Consider the following 13155-nt stretch of genomic DNA (forward strand, 5'->3'; position numbering starts at 1 on the left):
GGATGGATGACAGATCTGAGCCACCACCTGGCCAAGCAATTCACTTTTATTGCATGTATTGTTCTTAGGTTTATTTTATAATTTTACAGTTTACACTTTTATAATCTTCAGCATCTAAAGATAACATAAGCCTGTTTGACTAGTCTTAATTTACATAAGCAAATGTGGTTCTCTAAAGTCAATGAAATAGAGCTCCTTTACAAGTTAATCTTTAGGAATTCCATCAAGAGGGAGAAAGTGTTACATACCTATAACATATATATATATAAACATAAATAGACAGGTGCAATCAGAGATCTTATAGCTTTCATTTTAAAATTATAGCTGTGAGACAGGTGTGATAATACAAAACTCACTAGTTTTTAAAAAAATGGTGGAGCCGGGCACAGTGGCTCACGCCTGTAATCCTAGCACTTTGAGGGGCCGAGGCAGGCAGATCATTTGAGGCCAGGGAGTTCAAGACCAGCCTGGGCAACACGGAGAAGCCCCATCTCTACTAAAAATACAAAAATTAGCAGTGACTCACGCCCATAATCCCAGTACTTTGGGAGGCCGAGGTGGGCTGATCACCTCAGGTTGGGAGTTCAAGACCAGCCTGACCAACATGGAGAAACCCTGTCGCTACCAAAAATACAAAATTGGCCGGGTGTGGTGGCACATGCCTGTAGTCCCAGCTACTCGGGAGGCTGAGGCAGGAGAATCACTTGAACCCAGGAGATAGAGGTTGCAGTGAGCTGAGATCGTGCCTCTGCACTCCAGTCTGGGTGACAGAGCCAGACTCAATCTCAAAAAATATAAATAAATAAATAAGTGAGATCCAATTTGCATCTGCAGAGGCAGATGAAATGAGTTAAGATTACCTACTCAGATCATGAAAGCTTTGTGCTAACATTTGTAAAGACTGTTAAAATTTTTCACTTGCCAGTTGGTTTCCAAATTGCCCTCTGAGAACACAGTTCTGATCCATTGCAGGGGAGCCCCAAATTTTGCGCTTAGCCCAGGAGGGCTCTTGGCTTCTTCTAGGAAAGTATCCAAGGGTGACCTGGTGGTGTTATACAGCACCTTTTTTTTTTTCCCTGAAAGAGTCTTGCTCTGTTGCCCAGCCTAGAATGCAGTGATGTGATCACAGCTCACTGCAGTCTCCAAATCCTGGGCTCAAGAATCCCCTTTGCCTCAAACTTCTGAGTAGCTGGGACTACAGGCATGCACCACCTATCCGAGCTAATTTTTAAAATTTTTGTGGAGATGGGGTCTTGCTATGTTGCCCAGGCTGGTCTCAAACTCCTGAGCTTAAGTGATCCTCCTGCTTCAGCCTCCCAAAGTGCTGGGATCACAGGTGTGAGCCATAATCCCAGCCTGATAAGAATTCGTCCTTTTCTTTTTTTTTGTTTGAGATGGAGTCGGGCTCTGTTGCCCAGGCTGGAGTACAGTGGTACTTTCTCGGCTCACTGCAACCTCCATTTCCCGGGTTCAAGTGGTTCTTCTGCCTCAGCCTCCCGATTAGCTGGGATTACAGGTGCCTGCCACTACGCCTGGATAATTTTTTTGTATTTTTAGTAGAGACGGGGTTTCACCATGTTGGCCAGGCTGGTCTTGAACTCCTGACCTCAGGTGATCCACCCACCTCGGCCTCCCAAAGTGCTGGGATTACTGGTGTGAGTCACCGTGCCAGCCTTTTTTTTTTTTTGAGACAAAGTCTCACTCTGTTGCCCAGGCTGGAATTCAGTGGTGCTATCTCAGCTCACTGAAACCTCAGCTTCCCAGGTTTCAGTGATTCCCCTGCCTCAGACTCCCGAGTAACTGGGACTATAGGCACACACCACCACACTCAACTAATTTTGCTATTTTTTGGTAGAGATGGGGTTTCACCGTGTTGGCCAGACTGGTCTTGATCTCCTGACCTCAAGTAATCCACCCACCTCAGCCTCTCAAAAAGCTGGGATTACAGGCATGAGCCACCACGTCCGGCTGAATTCTTACTTTGCATTGGCTTAGTCAGGTCCCAGCATTTCTCCCCTGCAGACCCCAGAGGGAGCAGATTTTCCCAGCCAATTGTAGCCCATCCTCATCACCAGAAACTAGCAGGGCTAGAGCTTTCCTCCTCTCTCTGGTGTCTGGCTCAGACTGACAGACAGATTAACAAAACAATAGCACACAAAGCTTATTCATTGTAGATGGGAGCCCTCACGAGAAAAATGGAGACCGAAAAAGTAACTAGACCTAAGTGTCTGTTTTGAGACAGGGTCTTGCTGTGTCATCCAGGCTGGAGTGCAGTAGCGTGATCACAGCTCACTGAAGCCTTGACCTCTCAGGCCCAAGCAATCCTTCTGTCTCAGCCTCCCAAGTAGTTGGGACTAGAGTTGCACACCACCACACCTGGCTAATTTTTTAAAAATTTTGGCTGGGCACGGTAGCTCATGCCTGTAATCCCAGTACTTTGTGAGGCAGAGGCTGGGGGATCACCTGAGGTCAGGAGTTCAAGACCAGCCTGGCCAACATGGTAAAACCCGTCTCTAGTAAAAATACAAAAATTAGCCAGGCGTGGTGGCGGGCGCCCATAATCCTAGCTACTTGGGAGGCTGAGGCAGGAGAATCACTTGAACCCAGGAGGCGGAGGTTGCAGTGAGCTGAGATCGCGCCACTGCACTCCAGCCTGGGCAACAGAGTGAGACTCCTTCTCAAAAATAAAGAAAAAATAAAAAGATAGATTACAGAGCCCTTCTGGGCTGGCCGCGGTGGTTCGTGCCTGTAATCCTAGAATTTTGGGAGGCTGAGGTGAGCAGATAACTGAGGTCAGGGGATCAAGACCAGCCAGACCAACATGGCAAAACCCCGTCTCTACTAGAAATACAAAAATTAGCCGGCCATGGTGGTACATGCCTGTAATCCCAGATACTTGGAAGGCTGAGATAAGAGAATCACTTGAACCCGGGAGGTGGAGGTTGCAGTGAGCCAAGATCATGCCACTGCACTCCAGACTGGGCAACAGAGTGAGACTCCATCTCAAAAAAATAAAAAGAAGAGCCCTTCTTGCATCTACTGTGTGCAAGTGTGTTTAACTCAAAATTCTCAATATCAATATGCCAAAGTTGTATGCTGGTATGTTATGGGTGACATGTCCTGAACACTATCAACCGAAACATACAAAAATTACCGCCAGGTATCAAAAGCTGCTCTTCCTGGGAAGCAATAAAGTATCTTTTGTTCTTCTGTTTTTGAGACAGAGCCTGGCTCTGTCGCCCAGGCTGGAGTGCAATGACAAGATCTCGGCTCACTGCAACCTTTGCCTCCCGGGTTCAAGTGATTCTCCCGCCTCAGCCTCCCATGTAGCTGGGATTACAGGCACCCGCCATCATGCCTGGCTGATTTTTGTATTTTTAGTAGAGACGGGGTTTCACTATGTTGGCCAGGCTGGTCTTGAACTCCCAACATCAGGTGATCCGCCTGCCTCGGCCTCCCAAAGTGATGGAATTACAGCCATGACCCACCGCACCCAGCCCCATAAATTCTCTTAATTTTATTTTTTATTTTACTTTTTGAGGCAGGGTCTCGCTCTGTCATCCAGGCCAGAGTGTAGTGTCACCATCTCAGCCAGCTGAAGACTCAGCCTCTGGGACTCAAGCGATCCTCCCACGCCAGCCTCTCAAGTAGCTGGGACTACAGGTGTGCGCTACCGTACCCGGATAATTTTGTTATCCGGTCTTACCATGTTACCTGGTCTTACCATGTTGCCCAGGCTGATCTCCAACTCCTGACCTCAAGCGATCCTCCTGCATCCAGGTCCCAAATGGTAGGATTACAGGCATAAGCCACCGAGCCCGGCCAGGCAATAATTTTTTTTTTTTTTTTTTTTTGAGACAAAATCTTGCTCTATCGCCCAGGCTGGAGTGCAATGGCATGATCTCAGCTCACTGCAAACTCCGCCTCCCAGGTTCAAGGGATTCTCCTGCCTCAGCCTCCAAGTAGCTCAGATTACAGACATGCACCACCACACCTAGCTAATTTTTGTATTTTTAGTAGAGATGGGGTTTTGCCATGTTGGCCTGACTGGCCTTGAACTCCTGACCTCAAGTGATCCACCCGCCCCAGCCTCCCAAAGTGCTCGGATTACAGGCATGAGCCACCGTGCCCGGCCAATAAATTCTTAATTTATCCACCATTCTCTCTCAGCAACCAGTAATCCATTTGTAGATCACCAAATGGTCAGCTCAATGTCAAACAAAACTATGGGAGACCACTGTTTTGGACTGAGCTCCTGCACTAGGCACCAACAGACCAGATGAAACCAGAATGGAGTCACTCGTGCTAAATGCCACGTAATCAAACTGAAACTTTGAGGAAGCAGACATATCCCAAACAGATCAGTTTTTTATTTTTATTTTTTTTTTTAATTTGTTTTGTAGAGATGAGGTTCTGGCCAAGTTGCCCAGGCTGGTCTTGAACTCCTGGCCTCAAGCGATCCTCCTGCCTCAGCCTCCCAAGGTGCTGGTATTATAGGCATGGTCCACTGTGCCCAGCTGTCTTTCCTAAAAATAGATTTTAGTCTACCTGGGCCGGGCACGGTGGCTCATGCCTGTAATCCCAGCACTTTGGGAGGCCGAGGTGGGCGGATCACAAGGTCAGGAGATTGAGACCATCCTGGCTAACATGGTGAAACCCCCTCTCTACTAAAAATACAAAAAATTAGCCAGGCATGGTGGCGGGTGCCTGTGGTCCCAGCTACTGGGGAGGCTGAGGCAGGAGAATGGCGTGAGCCCGGGAGGCGGAGCTTGCAGTGAGCCGAGATCGCGCCACTGCACTCCAGCCTGGGCGACAGAGCGAGACTCTGTCTCAAAAAAAAAAGATTTTAGTCTACCTGAATTAGCCCGATAAGGAAGTCCCCTCTGCTTTAACATTTACCAAAAAAAGTAACCTGAAGTTAATCAGGTTTTTCTTTTTCTTTCTTTCTTTCTTTTCTTTTTTTTTTTTTTTTTTTTTGAGATAGAGTCTAGCTCTATCGCCAGGCTGGAGTGCAAGTGGCACGATCTTGGCTCACTGCAACCTCCACCTCCCCGGGTTCACGCCATTCTCCTGCCTCAGCCTCTCTGAGTAACTGGGACTACAGGCGCCCGCCACCACGCCCGTCTAATTTTTTGTATTTTTAGTAGAGACGGGGTTTCACCGTGGTCTCAATCTCCTGACGTCATGATCCGCCCACCTTGGCCTCCCAAAGTGCTGGGATTACAGGCGTGAGCCACCGCGCCGGCCTTATTATTATTATTTTTTTAAAGATATTCTGTAGTTATGGATTGGAAAAATCCATATTGTCAAAATGTCCATACTACACAAAGCAACCTACAGATTCAATGCAATTTCCATCAAAATACAATACCAATGACATTCTTCACACAAAACAGAAAGAAAAGTTCTAAAAAACAGTCCTAAATTTATATGAAATCACAAAAGACCTTGAATAGCCAAAACTATCCTGAGCAAACAAAACAAAACTGGAGGAATCCCATTACCCAACATTCAATTATACTATAGATCTACAGTAACAAAAACAGCATAGTACCGGCACAAAAACAGACACATACACAAATGGAACAGAATGGAGAACCCAGAACCAAATCCATACATCTACATTGAATTCTTTTTTACTATTATTATACTTTAAGTTCTGGGATCCATGTGCAGAACGTGCAGAAGGTGCAGGTTTGTTACATAGGTATGTATACATGTGCCATGGTGGTTTGCTGCACCCATCAGCCGGTCATCTACATTAGGTATTTCTCCTAATGCTGGCCGGGTGCGGTGGCTCACGCTTGTAATCCCAGCACTTTGGGAGGCCGAGGCGGGTGGATCACGAGGTCAGGAGATCGAGACCACGGTGAAACCCCGTCTCTACTAAAAATACAAAAAATTAGACGGGCGTGGTGGCGGGCGCCTGTAGTCCCAGTTACTCGGAGAGGCTGAGGCAGGAGAATGGCGTGAACCCAGGAGGCGGAGCTTGCAGCCAGCCGAGATCGCGCCACTGCACTCCAGCCTGGATGACAGAGCGAGACTCCGTCTCAAAAAAAAAAAAAAAAGTTATTTCTCCTAATGCTCTCCCTCCCCTATCCCACCCTCTGACAGGTCCCGGAATGTGATGTTCCCCTCCCTGTGTCCATGTGTTCTCATTGTTCAACTCCCACTTTCTTTTTTTTTTTTTTTTTTTTTTTGAGACAGAGTCTGGCTCTGTCACCCAGGCTGGAGTGCGGTGGCGCAATCTCGGCTCACTGCAGCCTCTGCCTCCAGGGTTCAAGCGACTCCCCTGCCTCACCCTCCGGAGTAGCTGGAATCACAGGTGGGGGCCACCACACCCAGTGGTTTGTTTGTTTGTTTGTTTGTTTGTTTGTTTTTTGAGACGGAGTCTCGCCCTGTTGCCAGGCCGGAGTGCAGTGGTGAGATCTCGGTTCACTGCAACGTCCACCTCCCGGGTTCAAGCGATTCTCCTGCCTCAGCCTCTTGAGTAGCTGGGACTACAGGCGTGTGCCACCGTGCCCAGCTCATTTTTGTACTTTTAGTAGAAACGGTGTTTCACCATGTTGACCAGATTGGTCTCAATCACTGGGCCTCATGATTCGGACGCCTTGGCCTCCCTAAGTACTGGGATTACAGGCCTGAGCCACCTCGCCCGACATTGATCAGGTTTTTTTTGTATTGTTCTGTTTATTTGTCCCACTTTACGAAACTCACTGTTCTCCTATTGCCCAGGGGGACATGTCATTTTATCAATTCTCAGTAACTCATGCTGTAATTCTAGCACTTTTGGATGCAAAAGTGGGCGGATTGCTTCAGTACAGTTCAAGGCTAGCCTGGGCAACATAGTGAGACCCTGTCTCTACTAAAGAGGAAAAAAAACAAAACCTCTCTTTAAATAAAAGTTTTAAATTGGGGGAAGGAAGGAAGAAGACCCTATCTCAAAAAAAAAAAAAAAAAAAAATCAGAAAACCCTGAAGGGTGTCCTCTGACTGGGCAAATTTTTGTTGTAAAAACCCATATTGTAGGCTGGGCATGGTGGCTCACTCTTGTAATCCCAGCACTTTGGGAGGCGGAGGCAGGTGGATCATTTGAGATCAGGGGTTCAAGACCAGCCTGAGCAACATGGTGAAACCCCGTCTCTACAAAACTACAAAAAATAGCTAGGCATGGCGGCGGGTGCCTGTAATCCCAGCTACTCATGAGGCTGAGGCAGGAGAATCGCTTGAACCTGGAAGGCAAAGGTTGCTGTGAGCTGATATTGTGCCACTGCACTCCAGCCTGGGCAACAGAGTAAGACTCTGTCTCAAAAAAAAAAAAAAAAAAAAGGCATATTTCAGTTTTACTTTTTACAGGCCAACAAATGGCATGATTGTGTTTCAATGACGTTTGGCTTATTCTATGACCTGAAAATTATATGAAATGCAAATTTGTGTCCATAAGTAAAACTTTATTGAAACACAATCATGCCATTTGTTGACAAAAAGAGTGAAACTCTGTAAAATATGGGCCGGGCGCGGTGGCTCACGCCTGTAAGCCCAGCACTTTGGGAGGCCGAGGCGGGCAGATCATGAGGTCAGGAGATCGAGACCATCCTGGCTAACACGGTGAAACCCTGTCTCTACTAAAAATATAAAAAATTAGCCGGGCTTGGTGGCGGGCACCTGTAGTCCCAGCTACTCGCCAGGCTGAGGCGGGAAAATGGCGTGAACCCGGGAGGTGGAGCTTGCAGCGAGCCGAGATCGCGCCACTGCACTCTAGCCTGGGCCACAGAGCGAGACTCTCTCTCTCAAAAAAAAAAAAAAAACTCCGTAAAATATTTAAAGAGGTTAATTCTGAGCCAAATGTGAGTGACCACGGCCCTAGGCACAGCCTTTTCTTTTTTTTTTTTTTTTTGAGACAGTCTCGCTCTGTGGCCCAGACTGGAGCTATCTCGGTTCACTGCAACCTCCACCTCTCAGGTTCAAGAGATTCCCCTGCCTCAGCCTCCCGAGTGGCTGGGATTACAGGCGCCCACCACCACGCCCCTGGCTAAGTTCTGTATTTTTAATAGAGATGGGGTTTTACCACGTTGGCCAGGCTGGTTTTGAATTCCTGACCTCAGGTGATCCAGCTGCCTCGGCCTCCCAAAGTGTTTGGGATTACAGGCGTGAGCCACTGCGCCTGGCCAATCCCCACCTTCTTGACTGACCATTTAAAAAATGTAAGAAACACCTTTAGCTCATCATGAGCAGCACAAAACAGGCAGGGACAGGATTTGGCCCTGAGGCAGGAGAATAGGTCTGGAGGCAGGGAACATAAGGCCAAATCAAATGGAAACAATTCAGCTATGACAGGAAATATCTTCTCCATTTAAAGAGGGCATACATCCAGTAAATGACTTTGTAACTTTACTTCATCCTCTTCATTTACATAGGACGTACATTAAGTAACCAGTGAAAACCTCTAGAGGGCATTTAAACCCCAGAAAATTCTTAAACAGGTCTCTTGAGTCCGTATGCTCCACTGGCTCCCACCCTGTGGAGTGTACTTTCGTTTTCAATAAATCTCTGCTTTTGTTAAGCTTCATTCTTTCCTTGCTTTGTTTGTGCACTTTGTCCAATTCTTTGTTCAAGATGCCAAGAACCTGCACACCTTCAACAGTTAACAGCCCACAGGCAGTAGTTTGCGACTCTAGTAGAGAATGCATAGGGATTTCCATTGAAAATCATTTTTTAAGCCAGTTACGGTGGTTCACGCCTATCATCATCCCAGCACCTTGGGAGGCCAAGGCGGGTGGATCTCTTGAGGTCAGGAGTTCGAGACCAGCCTGGCTAACATGGCAAAACCCCTGTCTAGACCAAAAATACAAAATTAGTTGGGCGTGGTGGCCCGTGCCTGTAATCCCAGCTGTTTGGGAGGCTGCGACACGAGAATCGCTTGAACCCGGGAGGGAGAGGTTGCGGTGAGCCGAGATCGCGCCACCGCACTCCAGCCTGGGTGACAGAGCGAGACTCCATTTCAAAAAAAGAAAAAAAAATCATTGTTCCCTACGGGAACGGTATAATTAGGATATAATTGTTTCTGGCCACAGATCACATCCCTTCTGGTTAAGTCCAGGAGAATCTGGAAATACGGAGGGCAACCAGGCCAGAAGGCGTTGTAACTGCCTAAGATTGACCAACCCTAACGCGGGAGGCGGGACGACGGTCACTGATTTGCCAGCGTGACGCCGGTCTGCGACTGGCCAGTGCCGTCCTGGGCGTGTCGGCAGGACGGGGCTGCGACGGTTTCCCATAGGCTGGCACAGAAAGGGGCGGGGAAACAAGAGTGCAACGCTACCAATCGGCATGCGGGACGTAACGCAATTCTTTTTTCCGATTGGTCCGTGAAGCTCGGGAGGTCGTTGGGGACTCGACCTTGGGATAGAACGCCTGCCTTTTATTGGTCAATACTCTTCGGGGCGGGCAATGTGGCTCCCCGAGGCTGCCTGCGATTGGTGAACGCGTCGCGGCTCGGGGCGTACCTGCGGACTGAAGATCCTTATGCGATTGGCCGGGGAGCCGGAGGGGCGGGCAATTTGGGATCGACAGTGACTCGCGACTGGTCGGCGCGGCGTAAGCAGAGCGGCGCGCCGGTTCCTTGGTTCCTGAGGGCGATGGCGCGGGGTGGCTGGCGCCGGCTACGCCGCCTGTTATCCGCGGGGCAGCTTCTATTCCAGGGCCGCGCGCTGCTCGTCACTAACACGCTGGGCTGCGGCGCGCTCATGGCGGCCGGTGATGGCGTGCGCCAGTCCTGGGAGATCCGCGCCCGGCCCGGCCAGGTTTTCGACCCACGGCGCTCCGGTAAGGACGCCACGCTGCTTAGCCCTTCACCCCGGGCGACCTTTGATCCCGACACCCGACTGCGGGCCGTGACCCCTGACCCGTGGCCTCAGTCCCCCGACCCGTGGCCTCAGTCCCCCGCAGGACCCTTGCCCTGACCGCGCCTCTCCCCGGGTGTCTGTCTCCCCGCAGCTCTGGGTCTCCATCACCTCCCAACCCCCGGAGGTCTCTGCCCACTACCCAGGAGCCTCTGGAGCCGCGCCTCCTGGTGGGGCTTGTAATGGAAGAATGCACGGGTGGGCTCTTCCAGTTTTCCCGGTGAGGCTGAGGCTCCGGGATGGCATTGGGCTTACCCAGGCCTTAGCCAGGGAGGGAGGGAGGGAATGGACTGAGGAATTTGCCGGCCCGACCCAGCCCCCTGAATTACACTCTTATAGCGAGCATGTTTGCGGTGGGCTGCAGCATGGGTCCCTTCCTGCACTACTGGTACTTGTCGCTGGACCGCCTATTCCCTGCGTCTGGCCTCCGAGGCTTCCCAAATGTCCTCAAGAAGGTCCTCGTGGATCAGCTGGTAGCCTCTCCATTGCTGGGCGTCTGGTACTTCTTGGGTAAGGAGCCTCCTAAGCCTAGGCTTTGCCTCTCATAGGTCGGGAGGGGTGGAGCCAGCTTTGTGTTAAGAAGGATGCAGAGGTGCATTTCCAATGTGCCCCCTGTTTGGGTCGCCCTGGACTAGGAGCCAGGTCACAGCGGGGACAGGACAGACTCGGCCGATGTGAACGCTGGCGAGTGTAGGAGGGACGAGGACAGTATCTGTTGGGGCCGCCCTGGGCGGGAGGTTGAGAGCATTTCCCAAAGAAGGGGACCACACTCAGTTGAGATATGAAGAGGGAACCAGCGGGCAGAGGGAACAGCTAATGCAAAGGCTCTGAGGCCTGAAGGAAGAGAAATTGAGGCTAGACTTAATGGGGTGCAACCGTGCCAGCCGTAGGCTCGGTAAAGACAGCGGTATTAATAGAGGAGTCTCTCATTCTCCCCCTCCCAGCCCGGCTTCCTGGTCTGTGATGGAAAAGTAACACAACTCCCTCAACTTCAGGGTGTCTCCATTGGGGCACGTGTTTATATGTTTATAACCTCTCTTTCTCTCACTGGGACTGACTTGCTCTGTTTTGTCCCTACACCAGCTACCCTAATTCTCTGTCCATCCCATCTGAAAGTCCCTGTCCCTCTGCCCGGGGTGGGCGGCGTGGGCTCTCAGGGGCCCAACCCCGCCCCCTCCATCGTCAGCCCATCTTGTCGTCTCAACAGTACTTCCTGGCCTCTAACACTCTCATTTCTTGGTTTTCTTCCCAGGCCTTGGCTGCCTGGAGGGTCAGACAGTGGGTGAGAGCTGCCAGGAGCTGCGGGAGAAGTTCTGGGAATTCTACAAGGTGGGAGCACCCGCCCCTTGCGCATGTCCGGCCCCGCCCCCTGATGGCCGCTCCGCCCCCGCCCAGCTCTGGCCCCGCCCCTCATCCCCCGCCTCTCCCCGCAGGCAGACTGGTGCGTGTGGCCTGCTGCGCAGTTCGTGAACTTCCTCTTCGTGCCCCCCCAATTTCGAGTCACCTACATCAACGGCCTGACGCTGGGCTGGGACACGTACCTGTCCTACTTGAAGTACCGGGTGAGTGTGGAGGGCATACCAGGCACCCAGGGGACTCCCCAGGGGGCTACACGTGTGAGCTCCAAGTGGCAGTGTAGCCAGCCACCCTGGAGGGTGGGAGTCTCCTGTGCTCCTGACAACCCACACCCAACAGTGGGCTGGCGGAGAGCTCCTCACTAGCAGTTAAGACCCAGCCGTGGCTGAGCGCCGTGGCTCATGCCTGTAATCCCAGCACTTTGGGAGGCCGAAGCGGGTGGATCGCCTGAAATTGGAGTTAGAGAGCAGACTGGGCAATATGGTGAAACCCCTTCTCTACTAAAAATACAAAAAATTACTGGTACGCACCTGTAATCCCAGTTACTTGAGAGGCTGAGGCAGGAGAATTGCTTGAACCCAGGAGGCAGAGGCTGCAGTGAGCCAAGATCATGCCACTGCACTCCAGCCTAGGTGACAGAGCGAGACTCCGTTTCAAAAAAAAAAAGACCCAGGCCGGGCGCGGTGGCTCACGCCTGTAATCCCAGCACTTTGGGAGGCCGAGGCAGGCGGATCACGAGGTCAGGAGATCGAGACCGTCCTGGCTAACATGGTGAAACCCTGTCTCTACTAAAAATACAAAAAAAAAATTAGCCGGGCGTGGTGGCGGGCGCCTGTAGTCCCAGCTACTCTGGAAGCTGAGACCGGGGAATGGCCTGAACCCGGGCAGCGGAGCTTGCAGTGAGCCGAGATCGCGCCACTGCACTCCAGCCTGGGCGACAGTTCGAGACTCCGTCTCAAACAAACAAAAAAAAGACCCAACCCTTCTCTGCTGTCTGATGTGACCTCAGCCCGGTCCCTGCCAAGTCTGTTGAGCAGGGCTGACCTCTGGCCCAAGGGCAGGTAGAGGGACAGGGAGGGATGAGCCAGGCTTCTGACCAGATGCCTTGTCTTGTGTGGACAGAGCCCAGTTCCTCTGACACCCCCAGGCTGTGTGGCCCTGGACACCCGAGCAGACTGAACTGTCTGCTTCCTGGACCGGATGCAAGACTGTCTCCTGGCGGACCACCCCCTCTGACAGAAGGGGAATGGGCTCCTGCAGCAAGCTCGGGTCTTGGGCCACGTCCCAGCACCACTTCAGCTCCCGAGCATTGGGCTGAGCCGCCCTTTCCAAGCTCACTTCTGGGACTCAGTTTCCCCAACCGGAACACACCCATGAAGATGGATGATCATCCCCTAGCCTTTCTCAGCAGGAACCTCATGCGACCTGTGACCAAGATGTCCCATCCTCAGCACAGGGCCCACTCTGCCAACCAGTCTCAAGCACCAGCCCCTCAACACTGCCATCCACCTGGCTCTGGGCCAAGCCACCAATCCAGAGCTCCCTCAGGTCCTGGGACTAAGGCGGGGACATGACTGATCCCCTCAGAGCAGGCTCAGGCCTGAAGTCAGCCCCCAAAAGTTTCACATAGGGCCAGGCAGCCTCTGTTTCTTTCCCTGGTCGTGAACTGTGGAAATGCCATTAAACTCTCTCTATAATGTAACTGAAACTGCTGGCTGGGCGCAGTGGCTCCCACCTGTAATCTCAGCCCTTCACAAGGCTGAGGTGGAAGGATTGCTTGAGGCCAGGTGTTCGAGACCAGCCTGGGCAACATAGCAAGACCCTGTCTCTATTTATATTGAAAAATAATAAAAGAAAATGCTGTGGATGATCAAAACCAGGCTGGGCAGGGCCCGGTG

General features: G+C 51.3%; 1 protein-coding gene across 1 annotated transcript; it reads left to right on the forward strand.

Annotated features, from left to right (window-relative positions):
* Positions 1 to 9524: 9524 nt before the first annotated feature.
* Positions 9525 to 13133, forward strand: MPV17L2 (MPV17 mitochondrial inner membrane protein like 2). The gene is made up of 5 exons (XM_019015915.4): positions 9525 to 9824; positions 10241 to 10411; positions 11154 to 11230; positions 11335 to 11463; positions 12380 to 13133. The coding sequence occupies exons 1-5, from the start codon at positions 9638 to 9640 to the stop codon at positions 12434 to 12436; spliced, it is 621 nt and encodes a 206-aa protein (XP_018871460.1). The 5' UTR covers positions 9525 to 9637; the 3' UTR covers positions 12437 to 13133.
* The last annotated feature ends 22 nt before the right edge of the window (positions 13134 to 13155 follow it).

This window comes from Gorilla gorilla, chromosome 20, assembly GCF_029281585.2.
Source record: "Gorilla gorilla gorilla isolate KB3781 chromosome 20, NHGRI_mGorGor1-v2.1_pri, whole genome shotgun sequence".
In the NCBI taxonomy this organism is placed as follows: Eukaryota; Metazoa; Chordata; class Mammalia; order Primates; family Hominidae; genus Gorilla; species Gorilla gorilla.

What these genes read in the sequence shown, in the direction of transcription:
- MPV17L2 (XM_019015915.4), top strand. Translation starts at nt 9,638, where the DNA reads ATGGCGCGGGGTGGCTGGCGCCGGCTACGCCGCCTGTTATCCGCGGGG. An exon ending in TTTCGACCCACGGCGCTCCG is followed by an intron (nt 9,825 to 10,240) that starts GTAAGGACGCCA and finishes ACACTCTTATAG; the next exon opens with CGAGCATGTTTGCGGTGGGC. An exon ending in TGTCCTACTTGAAGTACCGG is followed by an intron (nt 11,464 to 12,379) that starts GTGAGTGTGGAG and finishes TTGTGTGGACAG; the next exon opens with AGCCCAGTTCCTCTGACACC.